The following is a 25,061-nucleotide window of genomic DNA, read 5'->3' on the forward strand; positions in this document are numbered from 1 at the left end:
GAGTCCTATCGGCAGATCTGCTTTAATACTCATGTTTTACATATGAGGAAACTGACATACAAAAAGAATAATTAGCTAGAGTTACACAACTCAATACAGCAGGTCCTTGAATAACGTTGTTTCGCTCAAATGTCATTTCCTCCAAGGTCATTTCCTCGTTTCCTTATAATGTTAATGAGAAAAATTCCCAGAGTGGGGGCCACTATCTGTGTGGAGTTGGCACTGTTCTCCCCATATCCGTGTGGGTTTTCACTCAGGACTCTTAAGTTTCCTCCCACATCCCAAAGATGTCCACGAGAGGTCAACTGGTATGTCTAAGTTATATGGGTGAGTTTGGGTGTGGGTGTGATGCACTCTTTGATGGAAAGGCATCCTTGCAGTGCCCTGAGCTGCTGAGAGAGGCTCTGACCACCTGTGACCCTGAACTGGAATAAAAGGGTTGGAAAATAATTATTCTTACTTGTTTTTATTAATCTTTCTTAAATGTATGTATAGCCTGCATTTATTTTGGTGTTTTGGTTCTTTATTTAGAAGCTTGGTGATGTTTGGGTGAACAGAAATATGCCATAAGAACTTAACTGTTATTTATATTAATTAGCCTATTGGTAAAATTGGTTTTGTTATAAGTCATTTTGCTTAAAGTTGCAGTTTCCAAGAGCCTATCGACAATGTTAACTGAGGACTTACTGTACTAGAAAAAAAAATTGGAGTATTGAGTTATTATTGGCATATTTTCTTTATCTTCAAGTTTTTGTGAATTGTGTCCCCATACATAAGATGATATGATTCAGGAATTTTTAGAAGTATTTGTTAATTTGTATACATTATCTTTTACCTATCTCTGAATCAAATTCATACCAAAAAAATGAAATGTCTTAATATAATTCTGTTCTACGTTGATTTTGTGAGTAAAAGTCCTAATGAAAAACCTTTTTGAAAATCTAGTCTCCAGGTAACCTACTCTTTTCTCTAAAAAATCAGTTATTTTTAATTGTGATATTCTATATAATAAAAGGCTAATGTGCAAATCAACTGAATGGCAGAATGACCGGTCACTATAACGCACACTGACCACCAGGGGGCAGCCACTCAATGCAAGAGTTGCCCCTGGTGGTCAGTGCGCTCCCACAGGGGAAGCACTGCTCAACCAGAAGCTGGGCTCACGGCTGGCGAGTGCAGCAGCGGTGGTGGGAGCCTCTTTCACCTCCACCGCAGTGCTAAGGACCCCTCGGGGGATGTCCTTCAAGGGGTCCCGGACAGCAAGAGGGCACAGGCTGGGCTGAGGGACCCCCCCGTTCCAGTGCATGAATGTCGTGCACTGGGCCTCTAGTAATATTCATAAAATGAAATTTACTATGCTAACCATTTTTTTTAATATATATTTTATTGATTTTTTACAGAGAGGAAGGGAGAGAGACAGAGAGTCAGAAACATCGATGAGAGAGAAACATCGACCAGCTGCCCCCTGCACATCTCCCACTGGGGATGTGCCCGCAACCCAGGCACATGCCCTTGACCGGAATCGAACCTGGGACCCTTCAGTCTGCAGGTCGACGCTCTATCCACTGAGCCAAACCGGTTTCGGCGCTAACCATTTTTAAATGTACAACTCTGTGGCATTTAAGTACATTCATGTTGTACAACGATCACCACCTTCTATCTCCAGATCTTTTTAATTTTGTAAAACTGAAACTTTTTACCTACTAAACAATAACTTTCCATTCCCTTCTATCCCTAAATCCTGGCAACCACGATTCTACTTTCTGTCTCTTTGAATGTGACTATGTATAGTTCCAGGTAACCTATTTATGAACAGTCAGAACTGTTTTGTGTTTTAAAGAAAGCTTAAGGAGAAAATTCCTTAAAGTGTTCATTTCTGATTAGTCTCTGAAGTAAGAATTTGTAAGGGTTCTGCCTTGAGGATCCACACTAGGCTGGTTTTAGGACTCCGATTTAGCAGAGTTGTGAAACAATTAGGATTTCAGGTGGGAGGCAAGAGCCTCCAGTCTGCAATGTGATTTATGATTGGCTCTCCTACCCTGACAATGCCAAGGGTACTTCTGCAAACTATGGCAATGAAGAGTTGTTCACATGTATTGGCTTTCATGTCTCACATCTTCACGTCTTACATCTTTATAGTTCCAATCACCTACTTTTTTTCTTTGAAAGCTCTAAAGAACAAGACCTAGTAAGAATATTTCTGGGCAGCCTAATTTCTATCATGGGGAAAATTTTATTTGTGATAAAATACTGCTGGCTATATTTTTAAAGCATGGTTTTTTCAAGGGTTCTAAGCCATTTTATAATACTTGAGAGCAAATACAGTGAACTCGAAAGGCTGAAAGCACTGGTTCCTAATTTTTTCAAGTACAAGGATGCCTTTCCAACATTAAAAAATGTTGTGGGTCTCCTAAGTGATGATAAATATAATTTTTAATCTATTGATTTAGAAAATACATAAAAAACAACCATTGATTTAATACTTATTTCCAACAAATTTATGTTTTACTATTTGTAACACTTTCTAATAAATAATATGCTTATTCTGTTTCCAGACATGGATTTGTGGACCTTTTACAATTGCTTCATGGCCCTACAGGGGTCTTGCTCACAAAAGAGAAATTACTGATCTAAGGAAAAAAGAACCTTCTAGCCCCACCCAACTCTCTCACTCACTGGCTCTATGATCTTGAGAAAATCACTCCATATACTTCAGTTAACTCATCTTTTCAGTTACTGAAAAATGAGGAAAATTTTTTTGACTTACTTCAGATTACAATTAGTATAAAATAAAGTATTTAAAAATTGAAATGTGATATATATATATAAAAACTTTTAAAAGCGATATATAAATATGAAAAATTTCATATTATAGGAAAAACATGGAGACATTAGCAGAGAACCTTGGACACTAAAGATTAAAATAGAAAATAGAAAATGACTAATTTTAAGGTGTAAATTTAGACACCTTAAGAAAAGAACATTCCAATGTAATTATGAGGATGTTTATAAAGAACTGTACTAGAATAAAATTGGAAACATTTTTTTTTAACGTGGAACAATAATTATGATATATAAAATTTTTTTAAAATATATTTTATTGATTTTTTACAGAGAGAAGGGAGAGAGATAGAGAGTTAGAAACATCTATGAGAGAGAAACATCGATCAGCTGCCTCCTGCACATCCCCCACTGGGGATGTGCCCGCAACCCAGGTACATGCCCTTGACCGGAATCGAACCTGGAACCCTTCAGTCCGCAGGCCGACGCTCTATCCACTGAGCCAAACCGGTTTCGGCAATATATATAAAAATTTTAAAAAGTCTTTAAAACAGTATAATATGACCTTATTTTATTTATTTATTTTTAATTTATTTCTTAATTATAATTGACATAGACCCTATTTTATTTTTTAAAATTCTGGAGTACAATATTCCAAAAATTTAAATGGTTATGTCTAGGAAGTAGAATTATTAGAGGTTTTTCTCTCATATTTTTTCTTAGTTGTACTTTAAAAAAAACTCCTAATAAGGGTGTATTTTGTTTACATATAGAAAAAAAATAGTGAAAGTTTCCCCTCAAGCCAATCCCCCCAAACAAACAAACAAACAAACAAACAAAAAAACCCAAAGCCTCAAGTACACGGGAAGTGGGGGGAGAGGGGGGAAGAAACAAAATTTAGCTGTTGTATAATTGATGGATTGATGGTATCTATCTAATATATGTGTGTATATAAATTAACTTTGTGTGTCTATATCTATTTCTACATCTACATCTATATCTGCACTCGAGGAGGTAATCCGAATGACCGGTAGGAAAGGGAAATGAAAAGAAAGAATCAGCACTGTTCATTTAAGAAAGTCTTATCTGCTCTAGATGATAGAGCTGGGGGCCCCGGTCCAACACGGCCAAATGCCACGACCAATTACCTGCCTTGCTGCAATCCTTGCAGCAACATTCTCATCTCAATTTAGTTGTTTAGTTTTTATTTATTTAAATTTTTTTCTTCTTATTGATTTTTTAGTTTAAAAAATACATTGCCTTATAGATAAAAAAATTATGTCAATAGAAGAACATATTTGTTTGTTCTAAAGCCATTTATATCTCATTATAAATTAACAAATTGAAATTCTGGCTGCTATATTACTCTCTTCGGAGTTTGGTTTGTAAGTACTTTGCTAAAGGACTGGATCGCTATAAGAATTTTTGATAAACAAATTAGGTTTCTGAGCTTGGACAGCTGAGGACCAGATGATGGAACCTGATGAGTTCATCAAGGTAATTACAAGCTGCAAGGTCTTGTGACAGTCAACCACTGGACTTCCCTAAGAAGCAGTCTTATAATTCAAAGTCTGACCTTTAGCATGAAATAAATACAAGGCAGGTGTGTCTTGGAGACTTTGCCATAAAACATTTCCACAGTATGAACAATGGGGATGGCTTTTAGCTATGATCCAGTATACCTGGATCTGGAGTTGTAGATGAATTGTGAACCAGAAAAGGTCAGTCAATTATCCAAAACTGCAGTTGATATCAGCTTGAACATGAAATTATAATTGGTGCCTCCTAGTCCAGCATATGAAACTGTTTTATAGAGCCTTTATGAAAGAGTGTCACAGGTATATAATGCACATATTCATGTCTGACTCTCCCTTCCCTGCTTTAATAAGCACTTACTGAGTAACTAGTATGTTCAAAGCACTCTGCTAGGTTAAGATTTTCTTCAAATCTGTTCTGTATTTCTTATGAGTAAATGTTTAACATCCAAAGTAGGGTGGAGGAAAATGTGACCATTTACTAAGAATCTACTACTTGCCAGGCACTGTTCTAGATGTACTACAACTTAATTCATATATTATTTACTAAAACCTTAGGATATGTACCATATAAGTTCTCTAATGAGATCATAATTGGATGCACTTCATTTCATCAGGTCATTCCATCAAGCTACTTATTTTATCATTAAACAAAAACCATCAATATTGAAAAGCATTTATTAATCATATAATTTTATATAGAACTGAAGTGCCACCATAACTGAATAATTTTAGAGTAATGGGTTATAAGTGGTCATTCAGAATGGAGACTAGAGGCAATGACAGATCCCCTTTGTGATGAATCAACAATGAATATTACCAAAAGAAGAATTTTTTCTTCTCCCATTAAGTACTTGGGCGTTCCCTTAAAAAAGAAAAAGAGAAGAAAAGCTCAGGAAAGACCACATATTGTATGATTTCATTTACAGGAAATATCAAATAGGAATGACTGCTAAATGATTATGGGTTTTTGGGGAGAACGGTAATGAACATTTTAAATTTAATTGTGACAATGGTTAGAAAACTATAAATATACTAAAAAACCACAGAATTGTACACGGTTAGTTGAATTATTGTGTGGTATGTGACTATATCTCAATAAAGCTGCCATTTTTTAAAAGTTCTGAATTTTTGCTGTCCAATAAACACAATCCCTCGGACTGGCCCTGTGAGACACCCTCTTACTAGTAATAGCATTGGAGGGTTTTTATCATTGATCAATTGTAATTTCAAAAAGCAATAGGCAACCAAAAAAGTGAATTCCAGAACAGAAGACAGGAACTTATAGAAACTATGGAGAGTGATAAATACTCTGGGAATAACTTATATGCATCATAAAGCAAATCACTGACCTAATTCTTCATGAAATAATAACTGAGAAAATCCTGACCCCCTCCAGGATTCTGTTGTCTGTCTTTGACCAGCTCAACCACCCTGTACTTCATCCATGAAAAAAGCACACTGTTGCCCATCCAGGCCTATTTGTGTAATTTCTAACCTTTCCTTTTTGGCTCTGCAGTATCTTGCCCATTTTTAAATATTACTTGGAGGTACCCTTTCTTCATTCCTCTTCCACCTGGTTTTACAATTTTCTAGGACAGCCTCCTCCCTGTACTTCAACACTTGGAAAAAATAGCACCTACACACCCCAGAGAGCCCAATTCCGCAAGGAGAAAAGGGGTGGTTTAGTTGAAAACCTTGGGTGAGGATAGATATGAAAATACTCTTATTGCTCTCTGAAACAGTAGATTCCTGGGGGCGCCAGGAAATTTCCTAGTAACATTTACTAGGCAGTGTTAAATCTTTCAATTGTCCGGTCATCCCCGTCAGTTTCCTCTTGCTTTGCTTCCCAAGGTGATTTCCCAGGGAAGGCCTTACCTGGCACAAACTGCAGTGGGGCTCCACCCGCTAAGGAGGTTGCCACCGGGGCTCCCAGCCCCTCACCTCACTTGTTGAGGGCAGGGAAAGCTGCCTGGCTCTCCCTTCCCGGGCTTGCCCATCCTGCTAATTTTAGGCTGCTTCCTCATGCGGCTGCCATGGGTATCAGAGCATGTGGCTCCCTCCGAGGAGCTATTTTCTCCTGTGAGCCTCACTTGTTTCCAATTTCTCTCCCTTCTTTGCCCACCCCTCTTCACTCTGTGGGGTTGAACTATTTCAAAGAAATCAATAAAATCTCTTTCAGAATTATGCTAATTCTAATCTGAATTTACTCCTGAATCCAAGGGACCAAGGAAAACCTTTTATATTAGATTTTAGTTGTACCTTCCAGGGGCCATATTTTCAAATCATGTGTATCTAACAAATATTGACTAGGTTTTTACTGTGGCTAAGATGTCGCCTTAAGTCACAGGGATACAATGATGAGCAAAGCAAATGTATATTTCAATGAGGTAATCTTGATAACAGACATTTATCAAACTTCCACTGTGTTTTGTGCTCTATGTTAACACCTGGGAATGTAAAAATCAACAAGGTAGATCCCCTGTCATCAAAGATATTTCCATATACATAAAGATTCAAAGAAGCAGGGCTTATAAATTCCTATTGAGATTTAGATATAATGGATTCACTCATTCATCAGTGAAAAGGGACCTGAGATGATTCTAATAACATAGTACTTACTCTTCTAGGCTTTGGAGGAAATTTTTAAAAAAGTATAATATAGGTCCCTCCCTTAGAAAGATTGTAATTGAAACAAGGAACAAATATGCAATTGACAACTATTTAATGGATCTTTATTATACACATGTTCATTGTCTTCACTTAGGGCTTCTTAATTATCTTCTTCCCTAGAGACATTGTTTTGAGAGATTTTGTATAAATTTTTTTTCTAACAATTAATTTTTCATATTTTCTTGCTCAAAGATAAAAAATTGGCAACTAGAGCTTCTGACTCATATGAAACAATTTGTATTTGTTCATTCTTAGGGATACAAGGTTGAAAAGACCCGAGTTCCTGACCTTGAGCTAGCAGTCTAGGGAGGAAGACAGACAAGTGATTATATTGTAATGTGGCAAGTTCTACAACAAAAGATGAAACCAAATTTGGGGATGAGGGGGGTTTCCTAACTGTTATAGACAGGGCAAGTCTTCACTAAGAAAGAACTGTTTGAGTTGAGTCTTGAAAAATGATGATCTCATTAGGTTGAAGAAACAATGTGAAAATGAAGAAAAGTGTGAGAGAGCATATTTCATAGCTTATATACTGAAGATAAGGTATGATTTGGAGGATGTGGCAAGAATGAGGTTGCAGATGATGATAAAGACTTAATTATGTAGGATTTTTTAACGCCTAGTGATAAAGATTTTAAGGATTTGTGATCAAATTTGCATTTTAGAAAGATCACCTCAGTCCATCATGGCTGTGTGGATGGACCAAAGAGCCAAGACTATTGGTAGTCCACAGTTGTGGCAGAAGTCCAGGCTGGAACTGCTGATAGTTGTAAATAAGGTAGTGTAGGAACAATGAAGATTTAAAAATTTATGGCCAAAAAGCCAAGAAATTATGTCTGCATATGTTATTGGCAAATCAAACAAATTGCTTATTAACTTAAAAAATAAAAATAAGCAAATGCAATAGACAAAATACACATGCTAAACAGCATCTCAAGGGTCTCCTTTATATCATCTTGAGCATTTTGCTAGTCTGTGGAGCCTGAGGGGTTGGAGAACCTGGCGAAGCTATTCTAGGCAGTCAAAGCACAGATGATTATCCAAATATAAACAAGGCATGTCTGAATATATTCAGCTCAAGATTTTTAAAGTGGTGGAGGAATTAATTAACCTTACTGTGATAATCATTTCACAATGTATCAAATCATCACATTGTACACATTAAACTTACACAATGTTACATATCAATTATATCTCAACTAGAAGCCCATTGCAGGGATTCGTGCACCAGTGGGGTCCCTCAGCCTAGCCTGCACCCTCTCACAATCTGGGACTCCTCGGGGATGTTGGAGAGCTGGTTTCGGCCTAATCCTTGCAGGCCAGGTGGATGGTCCCTTGGCCTGGCCTATGGGGATTGGGCTGAAACTGGCCCGGTGCATGAATTCAGGCATGTTTCTATGCCTGTGCATTGAGTGTCTGCCCCCTGGTGGTCAGTGTGCATCATAGCTACTGGTCAAACGGTTGGACACTTAGCATATTAGCTTTTTATATATATAGACTGGAAGCCCATTGCAGGAGGATTCCTGCAAGTCCTGGCTGGGGGCAGGGCTTAGGCGGCCCATTTGCGCCACCACCCAGGGCCACACACAGGGGTACTGGCTGGGGGTACTTAGGCGGCACACGGGGGCTCGGATGGCGGCTCGTGCTGGCCGGCCCTGTCTGCGGTATGCAGATTAGCCGCCATCTTTGTTGGCGGCTAATTTGCATATCATGCTGATTAGCCAATGGGAGGTGTAGCGAAGGTATGGTCAATTACCATGTTTGTCTATTATTAGATAGGATAATGCTGGCAGGGGGGCAGGGGAGGGAAGACCATCACAAAATAAAGCAAGTACAGACATACCTTGATATATTGCAGGTTTGGTTCCAGATCACTGTAATCAAACAAGTATCACAATAAAGTGAGTTGTAATCTTTTTGCTGGTTGAGGGTTTTGCCTGCAGTTTGTTAAAGAAAAAAAAAAAAAAAAAGCTGTGGGACATTTACACAATGAAATACTATGCAGCTATAAAAAAGGGATCTCTTACCCTTTGGGACAGCATGGATGGACCTGGAAAATATTATGCTAAGTGAAATAAGCCAATCTGAGAAAGCAAACATCACAGGATCTCACTTATTTGTGGAATCTAATGAAAAAAAAAAATGAATTGACCAAAAAAAGACCCGAAGCATGGAGGCATGGAACAGACTGACATACCTCAATGTGTGGTTGGGGGGACGAGAAGAGATAAACCAAAAAATGTATATACTCATATGCAAAGTCCATGGACATGGGCAATAGGGTAGTGAAGACCTGGGAGGGCGGGTAGGGGCTGGGAGGAAGAGGGTAAAGGAGAGAGGGGGGAATGGGAGATATATGTAATACTATCCTATCTAATAAAAGAGAAAAATGGTAATTGGCATACGACGATACCCTTTTCATTGGCTAATCAGGGCTATATGCAAATTAACCGCCAACAAGATGGCGGTTAATTTGCATATGTAGGCACAATGCAGGGAGGCGAAAGGGAAAGCAGGAAGAAGCCCCCTGCCACTGACAGTGACTGGAAACCCAGGGGGGAGCTAAGAGCTGGGGGGCAGGGCAAAGGCGGCCCCGGGGCCGCCTTTGCCCTGCCCCCCAGCCATGATCGGAGAATCAGGCGCCTTTGCCGCCCTGGCCAGTGATAGCAGGAAGTAGGGGTGGAGCCAGCAATGGGAGCTGGGCACGGTCGAAGCTGGCAGTCCCAGGAGCTAGGGGTCCCTTGCCTGGGCCTAAAGCGGAGCCCGTGATCGCGGGGCCGCTGTAGCTGCGGGTCCCCGCTGCCCCGGCCGGACGCCTAGGCCAGAGGCCTCAGGCCTGGTCAAGGGGCCGATCCGGTGATTGGTGATCGGAGGGTGATGAGGGTCAACTCCTCTGGCCGAGGCATCAGGCCTGGGTGGGGGGCAGAGCCGGGGATTGGGGGGATATGATGGTCCCCTTGCCCAGGCCTGAAGCCTGGGTCAGAGGCGTCAGGCTTGGGCGGGGGGTGGAGCAAGCGATCAGAGGGAGATGGGGGTCCCCTGCCCAGGCATGATTCCTGGTCCAGAGGCCTCAGGCCTGGGCGGGGGCCAGAGCCAGTGATCAGGGGGAGATGGGGGTCCCCTGTCCAAGCCTGACACCTCTGGTGGAGGCGTCAGGCCTGGGCAAGGGGCCGATCAGGCGATCGGAGGGTGATGGGGGTCTATGCCTGAGGGCTCCCAGTATGTGAGAGGGGGCAGGCTGGGCTGAGGGAGACTCCCCACCCCCACACACACCCAGTGCACGAATTTCGTGCACCGGGCCCCTAGTCAACAATAAAAAATTAAAAACAAAAAAGAACATGGCAGGTAAACTTATAAGGGGTTAAACTCTAACCCTCACTCAGGCAATTGCATGAATCTCACTCTTTCCATTATTCTAACATTTTTGATTGTATGTAAATGGATATCTGCCCATGATTTTTAATAGTGTTTTAAGAAGAAAGCATAACTTACCTCAGAGCCTCTTAGTAGTTCTCCTTCATCTGTGTCTCCTTTCTTTTTCTTGGTTGTATCTTTTTAAAAAATGTCTTGTGGATTTTTAAGTAGAATGTGACTCTTCATTGGTACCAAAAAAAAAAAAAATTCTTAAAAAAATTTTTAAAAAGAAATGCAACACCTGTGGAGTGGAACAAAACAAGCACAGAAAACAAGGTATGCCTGCAATGATATTCTCTGATGGTGTACTACTGAAAAAAAGAAATGTTTTCCACACCAAGAACAATTCTAACATTCACTACTCCCCAGGATTTCTATTCTATTGTCAACACTATCAGAGCTTGTGAATAAGAGCAGTTTGGAAGTTGCTTTTGGGACGTTAGCTTTCTCTTAAAGATTGAACAGATGAAGTTTTTGTTTGTTTAAAGTGAATAGCCCAAAACACTGAAATTCACCTCTTAATATACTTAAGTTTACAGAGTAATTTTTCTGCTTTTTTTTTTTTAAAGTAAAACAGCCCAGCTGATGTACTCAATGATTGAGCATCAACCCATGAACCAAGAGATTACCGGTTTGATTGCCTGTCAGGGCACCTGCCCAGGTTTCAGGCTCAATGATCAGTAGGAGGCATGCAGGAAGCATGCGGGAGGCAGCCGATCTATGTTTCTCTCTCTCTCCCTCCCTCTCTTCTCAAAAAATCAATAAGAAACATAATTAAAAAAAAATAAAACAGCATTCTTAGGATAAATTCTCAGAAGTGTGACCCCTGGGTCAAATGGCAGTTCCATTTTTTTGTTGCATGGAACAGACAGATCTCAGAGGGGAGAGGAGGAGGAAGGATGGGAAGAAATTAAACTAAAGAACTTATATGCATTTATGCATGGCCCATGGACACAGACAATAGTGTGGTGAAGGCCTGGGGTGGAGGTGGGGGGGATGGGGGAAAATAGGGGACATCTGTGTAATAATGTCAACAATAAAAAATAAAAAGTTATAAAAAAGTAAAACAGCAGCTTGAATTGTACGGATTTTTCTTGGGCAAACATTGCTGTCATTTTAATATAGCTAAACTGCATTTAGATAATATGGAGACGGCAACTATGTCTTTTAGGAGCACTGCCCTTCCTAGTCACTACTTCTCAACTGTTCCTACTGGCTATCACATCTTACATTGAGACTATAAGAATCCATTTTCAAACTCAAATGAAAATCTATTCATAAAATGCTTGTGTTTTATTTATTTTTGGATGATAGCTATTTTGTGATCCTGTGCTGCTTCTTTAAGATTTTTAATGCTTAATTAAGAACCTGAAATGTGTTGCAAATTCCCTTTAGAAATGAATAAGGTGCAAGCAAGACTGTTTCTTTTATACAGTTGTGTACTTTGAAAGTTGCTAATAAAAGATTCAATAGATGAACATAATCATTCTGTGCTTAGTTTCTATTCAAAGAAGTAGTACTGTTAATTTGACAAAGTCTTGTCAAATTTAGTTTTAGTCCTGATCCTATTTGAAAGCAGTGAGACATGCCACTTAAATATATACATACATATCTACACTAATAAAAGAGAAACATGGTAATTGGCATACGACCGCTACCCTTTTCATTGGCTAATCAGTGAGATATGCAAATTAACTGTCAGCCAAGATGGCGACCAGCAGCCTGGCAGCTTGAAACTAACATGAGGCTTGCTTGCCTCAGTGATGGAGGAAACCAATGTTCCCCGCCTGCGGCTGCAGGCCTCTGAGCCTGCAGTTTCAAACATTGTAACAAATACCTCCGGACTTCAGCCAGGAGGATCACAACATTGTATGCAAAGGCCAAAAACCTACGGAGGCCTAATTGCTGGAGCCAAGCCTCAAGCTAAAGCTGGCCCAGAATAAAAAAAAAAAAAGGAAAAAAGGAGCGGTTTGGAGCTTCAGTCACCCCCAGCCTGAAAACAGCCCTCAGCCCCTCACCCAGACTGGCCAGACACCCCAGTGGGGACCCCCACCCTGAAGGGTGTGTGACCAGCTGCAAACAGCCATCATCCCCTCACCCAGGCTGGCCAGGCACCCCAGTGGGGACCCCCACCCTGATCCAGGACACCTTTCAGGGCAAACCAGCCGGCCCCCACCCGTGCACCAGGCCTCTACCCTATATAGTAAAAGGGTAATATGCCTCCCGGCACCGGGATCAGCGTGACAGGGGGCAGCGCCCAAACCCCCTGATCGCCCTGCGGCTCTGTGTGTGACAGTGTGCGGCACTCCAACCCCCTCGCCCCCACGGGCCCTGTTCTGTGTGTGACGGGGTAGAGCCATAACCTCCCCATTAGCCCTGCCCTGAGTGTGACAGTGGCGGCGCCCCAACCCCGATTGGCCCTGCTCTGTGGGTGATAGAGGGTGGCGCCCCAACCCACTGATCCGCCCTGCTGTGTGTGTGACAGGGGACGGTGCCCCAACTCCCCTATCAGCCCTACTCTGTGAGTGACAGGGGGGAGCTCCTCAACCCCCTGATGGGCCCTGCTCTGTGCGTGACAGGGAGGAGCTCCTCAACCCCCTGATGGGCCCTACTCTGTGTGTGACAGCGGGGAGCTCCCCAACCGCCTGATGGGCCCTGCTCTGTGCATGACAGGGTACGGAGCCCCAACCGCCTGATGGGCCCTGCTCTGTGCGTGACAGGGGGTGGCGCCGCAACCTCCCCATCGACCCTGCCTTGAGTGTGACAGGGGGCGGTGCCCCAACCCCCCAATCGGCGCTACCCTGAGCATGACTGAGGGTGGCATCGCAACCTCCCAATCCGCCCTGCTCTGTGCATGACAGGGGGCGGTGCCCCAACTCCCCAATCAGCCCTGCTCTGAGCCTGACCAGGGGCTGCACCTAGGGATTGGGCCTGCCCTCTGCCACCCGGGAGCAGGCCTAAGCAGGCAGGTCGTTATCTCCCGAGGGGTCCCAGACTGCTAGAGGGCACAGGCCGGGCTGAGGGACCCCCCTCCCCCCGAGTGCACAAATTTTTGTGCACCGGGCCTCTAGTATATACATATATGTATATATGTGTGTGTGTGTATATGTATATATATACATATACACACACACACACACACACATATATATATATACTAGGGGCCCGGTGCGCGAAATTTGTGCACTGGGTGTGTGTGTGGGGGAGTATCCCTCAGCCCAGCCTGCCCCCTCTCACATACTGGGAGCCCTCAGGCGTTGACCCCCATCACCCTCCAATCGCAGGATCGGCCCCTTGCCCAGGCCTGACGCCTCTGGCTGAGGCGTCCGGCCCGGGCAGTGGGGACCCGGCAGCTGCAGCGGCCCCGCGATCGTGGGCTTCGCTTTAGGCCCAGGCAAGGGACCCCTAGCTCCCGGGACTGCCAGCTTCGACCGTGCCCAGCTCCCATCGCTGGCTCCACCCCTACTTCCTGCTCTCACTGGCCAGGGCGGAAAAGGCACCTGATTCTCCGATCATGGCTGGGGGGCAGGGCAAAGGCGGCCCTGGGGCCGCCTTTGCCCTGCCCCCCAGCTCTTAGCTCCCCCCTGGGTTTCCGATCACTGTCAGTGGCAGGGGGCTTCTTCCTGCTTTCCCTTTCGCCTCCCTGCATTGTGCCTACATATGCAAATTAACCGCCATTTTGTTGGCAGTTAACTGCCAATCTTAGTTGGCAGTTAATTTGCATATAGCCCTGATTAGCCAATGAAAAGGGTAGCTCATACGCCAATTACCATTTTTCTCTTTTATTAGTGTTGATATATATATATATATATATATTTTTTTTTTTTCTTGTCTTTTGACTTGATGAAGGTTATATTACTGATTTAAGTTGGTAGGGGACCGGGCACAAGGAACAAAATGAAGTGAACTTTCCAGATTTCATATTTCTGACAGCTATATTAGAACTTTCCAACCTCAGATATCTTCATAGGACCCTTCAAAATCTGTAGCAACAAAATAGTTCAATTTGCTACCCAAAGTTTGACTGTTAAGCCCTATAGTTGAGATTTCTCCACTTTATTGCTATTTTGTTTCTTTTAAAAGAAAAAAGATTCATGTAACTATAGATCCCACACTTCATACTGTATTGCTTTGGTGGAGCTCATTATCAATTAGAACTTGCAGAATCCTCATCTTATGATTGCTGGGATAAAATTAACCTTAAAACGTAATTTATGATATAATTCTTTGTTTTTAAAAACAATTTTTATTCTTTACTGACACACAAAAAAGACCCAGGGCATTTTGAGCACTTTCTCTGCTCAGAAAGTATAGTAACTGGAGTACTAGCACGGTAATTTCAAAGGCTTGAACACATCCCCACATACTGGTCAAGGGCCACATTACATGTGATTTTGCAGGCTTATGCCTATTTCAGTGCTAGTTGAATGCCTAATAATTAGGGGACGAAAAGCAAACACAACGCAATTATAGTGAGTTATAGAAAGAGAGCATTTTAAAAATGTTTCAGATATTCATAATATAAACATTTCTACTGTTTCACACTAGGATACTGAGAAGGAAATTGCAGCTAGAATATAAATTTGGAACAGGATATGAAGTTAGTATAACTGTGAGAGTGAAAGTTGAGAAAAATTCTATAATAAATATCCAGAATAATTTTACATTATAGATTAAACTGCATAGATTATAACAGATAATATCAAAGCAGAAAATTACCAGTAGCCCAGCATTCTTTCCTACAAACCTTCCATCACAACCCTGTTAATCCTATCCCACAGTATGTTTTTTATCTACTTTCATTTTTTAATCTCCATCACAACCTCCTTAGTTCCACCACTATTCTCTCTCATTTGTATTATTGCAAAAGCCTGCGCAATAATGTATATCCTCCATTTTGACCCTCCTCTAATTCAGCAGTCCTATCCAGTTTAGCATCAAATGAAACCTTTTTTTTTTCTTTTAAAAATATATTTCTTTATTGATTTCAGAGAGGAAGGGAGAAGAAGAGGGAGATGGAAACATCAATGATGAGAGAGAGTCATTGATCAGCTGCCTCCTGCAGGCCCCCCACTGGGGATTGAGCCCGAAACCCAGGCATGTGCCGTTGGCCAGAATTGAACCTGGGACCTCTCAGTCCGCAGGCTGACGCTCTATCCACTGAGCCAAGTCGGCTAGGGCTGGAATCTTTTTTTTTTTTTTATAATATATTTTATTGATTTTTTACAGAGAGGAAGGGAGAGAGATAGAGAGTTAGAAACATCGATGAGAGAGAAACATCGATCAGCTGCCTCCTGCACATCTCCTACCGGAGATGTGCCCGCAACCCAGGTACATGCCCTTGACTGGAATCGAACCTGGGACCCTTCAGTCCGCAGGCCGACGCTCCATCCACTGAACCAAATCAGATTCGGCTGGAATCTTTTTCTTAACACACATAATCATTGCCCCTTCTGCTGGAATAAAACCCTTGAATAGTACACAGAATAAAACTCCTTAATGTGCCCTACTGGATCTGGACTCTTGACCACCTATCACCAAGCATATCAAGTGTCCCTGTGCTCAACTATATTAATTTTCTTTCAGTTCCTGGAAAATAGCACATTCTTTCCTCCTTCAAGGGTTCTGCATTGCTCCCTCCGCCTAGAATTGCTTTTCACCCCTCTCTTCACATGGCTTGATCCTTCTCTTTGTTCTAAGTTGTGTGTGTCTTTTCCATGATGAATCTAAGTTATTTATTAAACTGTCTCCTGCCATAAACCCAGAGAAGGGAGATTAGTATGCTCTAGTCATCCTTTGATACTTAGGAAAGAAAGTCATCTTAAGGCTCCATACACTTTTCTGGTCCATGTGCAGAGTAATGGTCCAAATCAGCGCTGTGGTCCCCACTAGGTAGTGGTCCAGGTTCTCTTTATTCATCTTCATAGCCAGTTGGAAGCAGATTCACATGAGGATTATGAAATAGGGTATAGTTACCATATTCCCAGGGAGAGGGCTTAGACCTGATCTGAGATGGGGTAGGCCACAAACTCAGGTCTCTCCTACTCTTCTCAGTTTTTGTTGTTGTTGTTGCTTTTTTGAGAGAGAGGGAGAGGGATATAGAAACATCAATGAGCGAGAAACATCATCAATGGGCTACCTCCTGCACACACCCCATAATAGGGATGGAGCCTACAACCCAGGCATGTGCCCTGACCGGGAATGGAACTGGTGATCTCTTGGTTCCTGGGTCAATGCTCAACCACTGAGCCACACCAGCACAGCGGTGCTCTAAGTTTTAATAGTGACTCCTCTTTGAGGCCTTCACTTTCCATTCTATTTCAAGGACTTTCTCTATTATTCTCTATCTCTACCCCGTTTGTACCCTTAGTATTTATTAAAATTTGAAATTCTTTTGTCTGGCTAGTCGTTTTTCCCCCTTCTATCTCCACCACTAGAATTGGGAAGGCAGCACAGAGTAGGTGCTCAGTAAAGACTTATTCAAGAACCTGGTAAAAGATCTGCCTTGTTTACACATTAGGCTGAAGCCATTAATGCTCGCTCAAAGGCCAAGGAGAAATGACTATGGGGCCCATAAGACAGAGGATGAGAAGAGCAGAACTCTCCAGTTGTTAGGGAGGGACCTAAAAAAGTGTGGCTGTTAGTGGAGGCTCTAACCTCAGAGAGCAGGAGGGGGTAAAATGACTAGAGGAGGCCTTTCCAGTTGTCTAGACAAGGTGAAATTATGATTTGGTGACAATTGGTAATAAATTATTTTGGACAATACCATTTTATCCTTTCAAAGTTAACTAATAAGAGGATTAACCTTGCCACTCATCCCATTTTCCCACTGTTGGAACTTAGGTTGTTTTAAATATTTGTTATTAGAAATAACATTGGGTGCTGTTGGCTTAATAAAAAAAAAAAAAAGAAAAGAAATAACATTATAACAAAAATCTTTGTTCAGACTTTTATTTTCCTCTTACTAGAATTGGGAGAGTAGCACATAGTAGGTGCTCAATAAATATTTCTTAAATGCATCTTGTATTTCTTTAGGACAGAGTTTAAGAAGTGATATTTATATAGTTTAGTACACTATCTCACAATAAATATTGCCATTATTATGAACTGTTAAGTGAAATTTACTGCCTCTTGAAACATATGGCTAAATATATTTATTTGTGATCATTTACAATGCTGCCAGCACCCTTAATAATTCAATAAATAATTTTTGAGCACATGCTGTAGGCCATAAACTGTAATATATTATAATTGATTATCTACATATTACATATATAATATACATTTATGAATCGTACAATAAAATATCAGGTAATGATAATGGATGTGAAAGGCAATAAAGTAATATAAGATTACAGAGAGTGAGGGGGTGGTTTTTTGGATAGAACAGTCAGGGAAGACTGGAGAGATACATGAGTAGAGAACTGAATGAAGAAAGTGAGGCGAGGTCCAGCACAAACAATATGGCTGGATGGAAGGGAGCAAAGCTAAGAGTGGGACAAAATGAATGCCTATTTTAGTGGTGTCTCAACAGCCTGAACATTACCTTTTAAAATGAAAATAATACAGTAGGTTAAAAAAAATTTCATTTGTTCTAAATTAAAATTATTTAATTATTGGTGATATGGAATACTTTCCCAAATCTTGACTACTTGTAGTTCAAAAGAGATAATATTAGTAATAATAGCAATCATTTATAAAAACCACTTGCCAAAGGAGCAAGACACTGTACATGTTACCTTATTGAATCCCACAACAACCTAGTGAGACAGGAATTAACATCCCCCACTTATAGAAATTGTGACTGAGGCATAATTTTCTGTAAAACAGATCATTAATAAATGTCTGAGAGGATAGGAGAGAGATTTGAGGTGGCCTGTAGGCTCAAGCTCTGAATCCAGACAAATCAACATCAGAGGCCATATTTCTCATCAATATCTCATGCTGCTTTTATGCAGTAAATTTACATTATCCTAATGCCCCTCTGATCCTATAGTTGTCTCATCTTAAAGATAATCACAGGCTATTTTCTAAAATCTTACACTACAGTTTCATAGATTTATAAGGTTAAAAGGAACATCTACAGATGTCCATTCTACTTTCTATAAGCAAGACCTATCATTAAAAATATTCCAGAGAGAAGAGCAGTTGAGATCTTGCTCTTGGCATATGTTGCCAGTTTGGCTCAAATAAACTCATAAAAATTATCTACCAAAAAAAAAAAAAATTCTAGAGAGATGTATCCATGTGGCAGAGATAGCTGTCCACTAATTCAGGTTTCTCTTCTACAGTATAAAGTAGTACCTGGAACTCAGATAGGGATTGTTTCCCTGTTCCCTTGCATCTAGGTATGTAGTTCTTGCTAATGCTGTATGTGGCAGAAGTAATATGTGGCACGTCTCAGATAAGAATTTTAAGAAACTCCCCATACTCCTATCTCCTCAGGTTCCTGGAAATCAGATTTCATTCAGTAGGAATATCCACTTGGACTGTTAAGAAGATAACAAATACACCTTTATTATGTTAAGCCACTCAAATTTTAGTATTGATTTGTTGCAGCTCAAGTATATATCTCAAAAATCCCAAAGTCCATAACTTCCCCTTTACTGATATATTGAGGGATCAAGTCCTTAACATTCAGAGAGAATAAAAATCCTGTAAGGGCAATGAAGCTACCAAAATAAGAATGAAGCATTTTTTGTGGGCATTCTCACTATTCCTAATATTGAAATTACTAGAAGCTTGGTGCATGAAATTCATGCACGGATAGGGTCCCTAGGCTGCCAGCAGGGCCTTCCTTTGTTCCACGCCGCTCCTGGTCGAACTCCCGAGGGGACAATTTGCACATTAGGCTTTTATATAGAGAGATGGATGCTTTCTTTGCTTAAAGCATCTTGTCATTTTTACACTTATTTCTGTAACATACTGTCCTTGGTTGAATTGGGTCCCCCAAAGAGATTTGTTGAAGTCCTAATTTCTGCTACCTGAGAATGTGATCTTATTTGGAAAGAGGGTCTTTGTAGATAGAACCCAGTTAAAAAGAGGTCATAATGGATTGGGGTGGGCCTTAATCCAATGACACATCCTTTTAAGAGGAAAATTTGGACACTAAGTAATGCTCAGACTGTTGAGATACATAGGGAAGAACACCATGTGGAGATGGAGGCAGAGATTACAGTGAATGCCAAGGACTGTAGCAACCACCAGGAGCTAGGACAGGAGAATGGGGGCGAAGTTCTCTGAGAGTCCAAGTGGGAACCCATCCTGCTGCCACCTGGATTGCAGACTCCTGGCTCCCTTAACGGAGACACTAACTTTCCGCTGTTTTAAGCCACCCGCTTTGTGGTATTTTGTTATGGCAGCCCTACAATACTAACCTGAAATGTGCTTTTCAAGGAGATAAAGACACATGACCTATTGTGGAATTCTTTCCAAGGCCTCAACATTCACCCCTAAGTCACAGCTTCTAGCAAAGTCCAACATAAATTACTGAAGTGCCTTCCTTGTTTCAAGTTTCCTCCTTTTAAGAGGTTAAAACTTCGATTTTATAAAGCAGGGACTCCAGCCATACGCATTACTGCATTTTCCCCGAGTGAAGGAGATGCCGCAATGTAAATTTACCTTCCAGGGAGAGTGCAGCAAGTGATGGCAGCCATCACTATTACCAGAAGCCTAAGTGGTGGTGCTGACATTTAATGCCATGGCCTCCGCCACGGCTATGAATATACCTGTCATCCTCAGATTAGCTCCGGCTGAAGCTGAGAGACAAGAAAAGGCTTCACGCGCCTTCATAACTCTGTTGTCTTTCATCTGCTACTTAAAATTCTCCTTGGGAAACGACAGAATAAAAGTATAGCCTGGAACCTATGAGCAGAAAAAGAGGGTTTCTTCACTAAAAGGCCCTCGTACACGCAGAAGCACACTTCCGACGGTCAACTTCGGTATCTGGCCCTTGGCGTCCAAGGCACAAAAACAGCTCACTGCGCAGGCGCTCGGGGCGCCGAGTCCGGGGAGGATTCCGGCGCAGGCGCGCGGGGCGGGAAGTGGGCGGGCCCGCACGCGTGCTCCGTGGCTCACTTCCGGCGGTCCCTCCCCCTTCCCTCCCACGCCTCTTCACTTCCCCCTCTCCCTTCTCCCATCCTCTCCCCGAACTCTCCCCACCCTTCGCGCTCTCCGCCCCGCTCGGCTCCAGCCCTTCCCCTCCCGCTCCATCCGGGGCGCTGACGGCTGTTTCTGGACTGGACATCGGCGGCGGCGGCTGTTCTAAGAGGAACCCGAGAAACTTTCCCAGGAGCCGGGAGGGGAGCCGCGAGCAGCGGCACCGACACCGGAGGAGCCCTGCATGGTGTTCGCCGCCACGGGTTAAAGGAGGAGGGTCCAGGCGCTGGAGACCTGCCTCAGCGGCCGCGCCGCCTCACTGTCTGGGGAGGCGCCGCCCTCCGCTGGCCGGAGCTTCCCCCTGCCTTGAGCGGTCGGGTGAGTCGTTGCCCGGGGCGGGGGGGTTCGGGGGTGTGTGACGGCGTTAGGAACGGGGCCGGCGGGGCCGGGCGGATACAGGCCGGCCGGGCGCCGGGTGCTTTCTCAGCGCTTCCTCGTGGTGGGGGGCGGGGAACGAGGGCAGGGTCGCGGCTCCCCGGCATGGGGCCCGGAATGTGGCACCTCGCGGGGGAAGGGCCCCCTCGGACCGAAGGCCGCCGAGGTGCCGAGCCGCGACCGCCGGTCCCTGCGACTTGTGCGGGCGGGCGGCTGCCGTAGTGAACTGAACTGGTCGGCCGGCGAGGCTGGGGGTGCGCAGACGGGTCCTCCCCCCTGGTCCCCCCGAAGTGGTCTGAGTGGACGGACGTTCAGGGAATACGATGGGAATGAAAACTGCTGCTCAGCCCCCTACCTGTTGCTGGCGGGAGGACGCCTTTCTTAGACCCCTTCAGACTTGGAAAAGAAAAGGATGGTTAAACCTCGTGCGCTGAAATCAAGGGGTATTTTTCCCTGTCCTCTCTTCTTAACATTTAAAAAAATTTTTTTTATTTCCCCCCCCCCCGGGGGAAACAATGCAGAGCTCTCGGGAACGATCGAGTTCTGATGTTCCAAAAGAATGAGGTCCAACTTGTGTGAATGGATGGGGTCGTGGAATGGGACGGCGTGGGCACCGGCTCGCCCGAACGTCGGAAAGTTGGGTTTTGAAACTTCGCAGGTTCTGTGTAATAATGAATGTGGGTGACTGCCGCGAGCACCAGGCGGACTTCCTGTCATTGTGTTACTCAGTGATGCGATGTCCTTTAAGGCCCGGGTGGCTGTAGGCGAACTGGACTCTGTTATCTGTGTCTTCACAAACGCAGAAATACTCCATGTGCTGGAAAGTTCGACCGATTTCGCCACCCAGCTATCGATGGCCCAGCCCCCATCCCTGTTTTTTGAAAGGTCGGCCGTGCTGGAGTTGCTTGCGGGTTGTTTTTTTTCCATCCTCATATAATGGTCTCGGAGTAGTATAGATAGATATTAATGGCCCAGGGGGAATGTTTTCCATTCGCGGTTACCACTCATTAATAGACAAATGTTGAATTTGGGGGAGAATCTCGATATTAAACTGCGTGTTTTCTTTTGTGAGTATTACAATTATGTCCATTGATTTAGTTTTAAAATTAAAGTTGTAGTGAGGTCGGAGTGTTACGATTTTTATTTTTTATTTTTGTAAGTATGATCTTTGGAGGCGATTGTCGTTAAGATCGCGGCCTGGCAAGAGAATAATTTTCTCTAGGGCCTCGACATTGGCATGAATAATTGGAAGTCGTGTAAATGGTGGGAAATTTAAAGTTTCCATTATTGGTTTTCTATTACAGATCAGAACTTCAGTTTTCTGTTGATGTGGAGGTAGGTATTAGAAGGTTTAATTATGCTGTGGCTTCAGGGAGATTTCAGGGTTTTATGTTTCTGAAGTTGGCTAAGTTTTTCACTGTGTAATTTCCTTGATTGTTGAGACAGTAGATGTCTTATTTCTTCCATTGAAATTATTTAAAGCAAAAAGGAGAAAAGGATTAATTTCATCAAGATACTTAAAGTATTTGTAGTAGAGTAAAAACGAAATATTTAAACTTTTACAGAGCTCATGGAGAGAGCTACATGTTTCTATAGCAAATATTTTAAAAAATACAACTGATTGGTTTTTGAAACTGAATGATGCTTATATGTAGCATATTGTGAGATAGATTTAATGTTTACTATGTAATGGTTATTGTAGCCTTGCAATTGAAAGAGCAGCAATACATCATATTTCCTTTGAAGTCATCTTAACTTTTTTTCTATCTCCTCAGCCATAGGGATACCTCCAACTTTCCAGTGTTTCAGAAGGGAGTTTTTTGTTGAAACTGGAAGACCTAAAGAATTACAAACATGTTATGCTGGGGAAATGCATCTTTTGGACAGCTAGGTTTGGGTGGAATTGATGAAGAAATTGTACTAGAGCCCAGAAAAAGTGACTTTTTTATAAACAAAAAAGTCCGAGATGTAGGATGTGGACTCAGGCATACTGTATTTGTTCTGGATGATGGAACCGTGTACACATGTGGATGCAATGATCTGGGACAGCTAGGTCATGAAAAATCCAGAAAGAAACCAGGTAAGTTGAAAATTCGTTTGTTATTTCTGATAATTATATCATTTAAGTTTGACATGTCAAATAGTTTCTCTAGTCCTAGACCCATATTTTTTGTCAAACTTTAAAAGCAAACCAGGATTTAAATATATCCTTTATATTTACATACTCCTAAGTACTTTATATTGTGGTTTCCTTTTTTAACTCCTACTGTTATAAAACCTTACTGTATGAAGCCTTGTTTCAGAAAATAATTATGGTGATGTAAACAAATAGAGAAAAATCATTGTTTACATTGCCTACATTGTTTAGGTATATTTGATCTAGAGTATATAGTATGCAGGTCTTTTTTAACAAGTACTGTTCAGCGACCTTGGGCAGATTTTAAATGCATAACTTTGTGTTGTTTTTCATATATTAGAAAGAAAAATATTAATATGAAAACATTTTACTTTCCTAATATATATAATGCTTCTATTTTTCTCCCTGTTGTAGCATTTTAAATAACATCTTTTATTCTCCTTCTCTAGCACCACTAGCTATTAAAGGTTTTGTGATTCTGAGATGTCCTGATTTTGTAGTAGCTATACAAGCAAGTTTTAAAATAATTGCAGGGTAATGAGAATTTTGAGGTCATATTTTACTCTGTTTTCCTGGCTATAGATATTTTAAAATCAAGTATTACCACACTTAGAAATATCATTGTTATGTTTTTTGCTTTAATTATAATAACTAAAAATTAACTCTTAAGGTGGTAAATTCAGATAAAACTGCAGCTGTATTTAGTTTCTTTTAACTTCAGCAATATGGCACTTAAGTATATTTTCTGTGGCAGTTTTTTTCTTTACAACTTCTTTATTTAAGAGGTTTCTAGTGTTAGTTTACTTTGGAGAGGTTAATGTAGGTATATTAAAGCATTAAATTAAGGCATATTATTTCCTCTTTTATACCTTACCATCATGCCAAACTTCGCTCTTCTACTTGTAAATGCTGTATGGTTTTCATCCTTCCTTGTTAGAGTCTTAATCTCTTTTCTTCTGCCTTAATTTGTAATATAATTATTTTGGATGAATGGTAGTGATGCTTAATACAGTAGGTTTAATTATTGCAGAACTCAAGGTAAATGGCAGCTTTCTTGTATGTATTTTATCTCATTAAGAATATTTTATGGAATCATCAGATTTTCATAATATTGGGCATGGAAGTTATGTTGATAGATGTGAATGGTAATTTACTGATAAGTATTTATCACTGCTAGCGGCAGGTAAATCCTTTACATTTTGCCTAGCTTGGAATGCTTCCTCAGGTTGAGATTTTTCATAGTATGGGGCTATTGCTATTCTTTTTTTTTTTTTTTAAATACATTTTATTGATTTTTTACAGAGAAGAAGGGAGAGAGATAGAGAGTTAGAAGCATCGATGAGAGAGAAACATCCATCAGCTGCCTCCTGCACATCTCCTACTGGGGATGTGCCCGCAACCCAGGTACATGCCCTTGACCGGAATCAAACCTGGGACCTTTCAGTCTGCAGGCCGACGCTCTATCCACTGAGCCAAACCGGTTTCGGCTGCTATTCTTATATTTAACATGCCCCACAGAAATAACTAAACATATCTCTGTATTGCTTTAGTAATTTCTGAGAGGCTACAAAGGCAAGTAGAAAGTACAAAGCCAGCACATAGAAATCGCCAGTATAGTTGCTGAAATTTACTATGCTTTAAAATTTTTAAATGTTAATTGAACAGACACCTGTTCTATGTCTAGGACAGGGGTAGACACTGCACAAATAATATAATGATTATATTGCCTGGAACAGCTTTTAACTCTATAGGTAAGATTCTGAGAAACTTAACTAGCTAGAAGCTTCTTTGTGGTCATGCTGACATTGTGATGATTGCATTGTGACATTTATATCACCCTATTGATTCATCCTGGAAGCATTATTTGGTAATAAGAGTTTGGGAGGGTGGGTTTACCTAATATATGATATCTCTTTAGGATTGCCTCATTGTCCAGGGTACATCATATGCTATAGAGAAATAAAAGGCATAAACTTTGTCTTGAAAAA

The 25,061-nt window shown here is 41.8% G+C and overlaps 1 protein-coding gene and 1 long non-coding RNA gene across 10 annotated transcripts in view; one reads left to right on the forward strand and one right to left on the reverse strand.

Annotated features, from left to right (window-relative positions):
• On the reverse strand, window positions 1-20,347 carry LOC132214913 (uncharacterized). The gene is made up of 5 exons (XR_009448371.1): window positions 20,132-20,347; window positions 16,239-16,475; window positions 10,482-10,644; window positions 8,833-8,926; window positions 1-420 (listed from the first exon to the last, which is right to left on the reverse strand). It is a non-coding gene; the product is annotated as an uncharacterized LOC132214913 (long non-coding RNA).
• Window positions 20,348-20,497: 150 nt separating this feature from the next.
• HERC4 (HECT and RLD domain containing E3 ubiquitin protein ligase 4) overlaps window positions 20,498-25,061 on the forward strand; it is a 110,230-nt gene continuing 105,666 nt past the window's right edge. For 3 of the 9 annotated variants that reach the window (XM_059662561.1, XM_059662564.1, XM_059662567.1), the window contains exons 1-3: window positions 20,501-20,879; window positions 22,241-22,271; window positions 22,712-23,016. In XM_059662561.1, coding sequence (XP_059518544.1) covers window positions 22,791-23,016 — 226 coding nt within the window. In that variant the 5' untranslated portion in view covers window positions 20,501-20,879; window positions 22,241-22,271; window positions 22,712-22,790. Of the gene's footprint in view, window positions 20,880-20,994; window positions 21,380-22,240; window positions 22,272-22,711; window positions 23,017-25,061 lie in introns of those variants that run through there. The other 6 variants (XM_059662565.1, XM_059662566.1, XM_059662569.1 and 3 more) reach the window with 5 other exon arrangements.

The sequence above is a fragment of the Myotis daubentonii genome, chromosome 13, assembly GCF_963259705.1.
Source record: "Myotis daubentonii chromosome 13, mMyoDau2.1, whole genome shotgun sequence".
NCBI lineage: Eukaryota > Metazoa > Chordata > Mammalia > Chiroptera > Vespertilionidae > Myotis > Myotis daubentonii.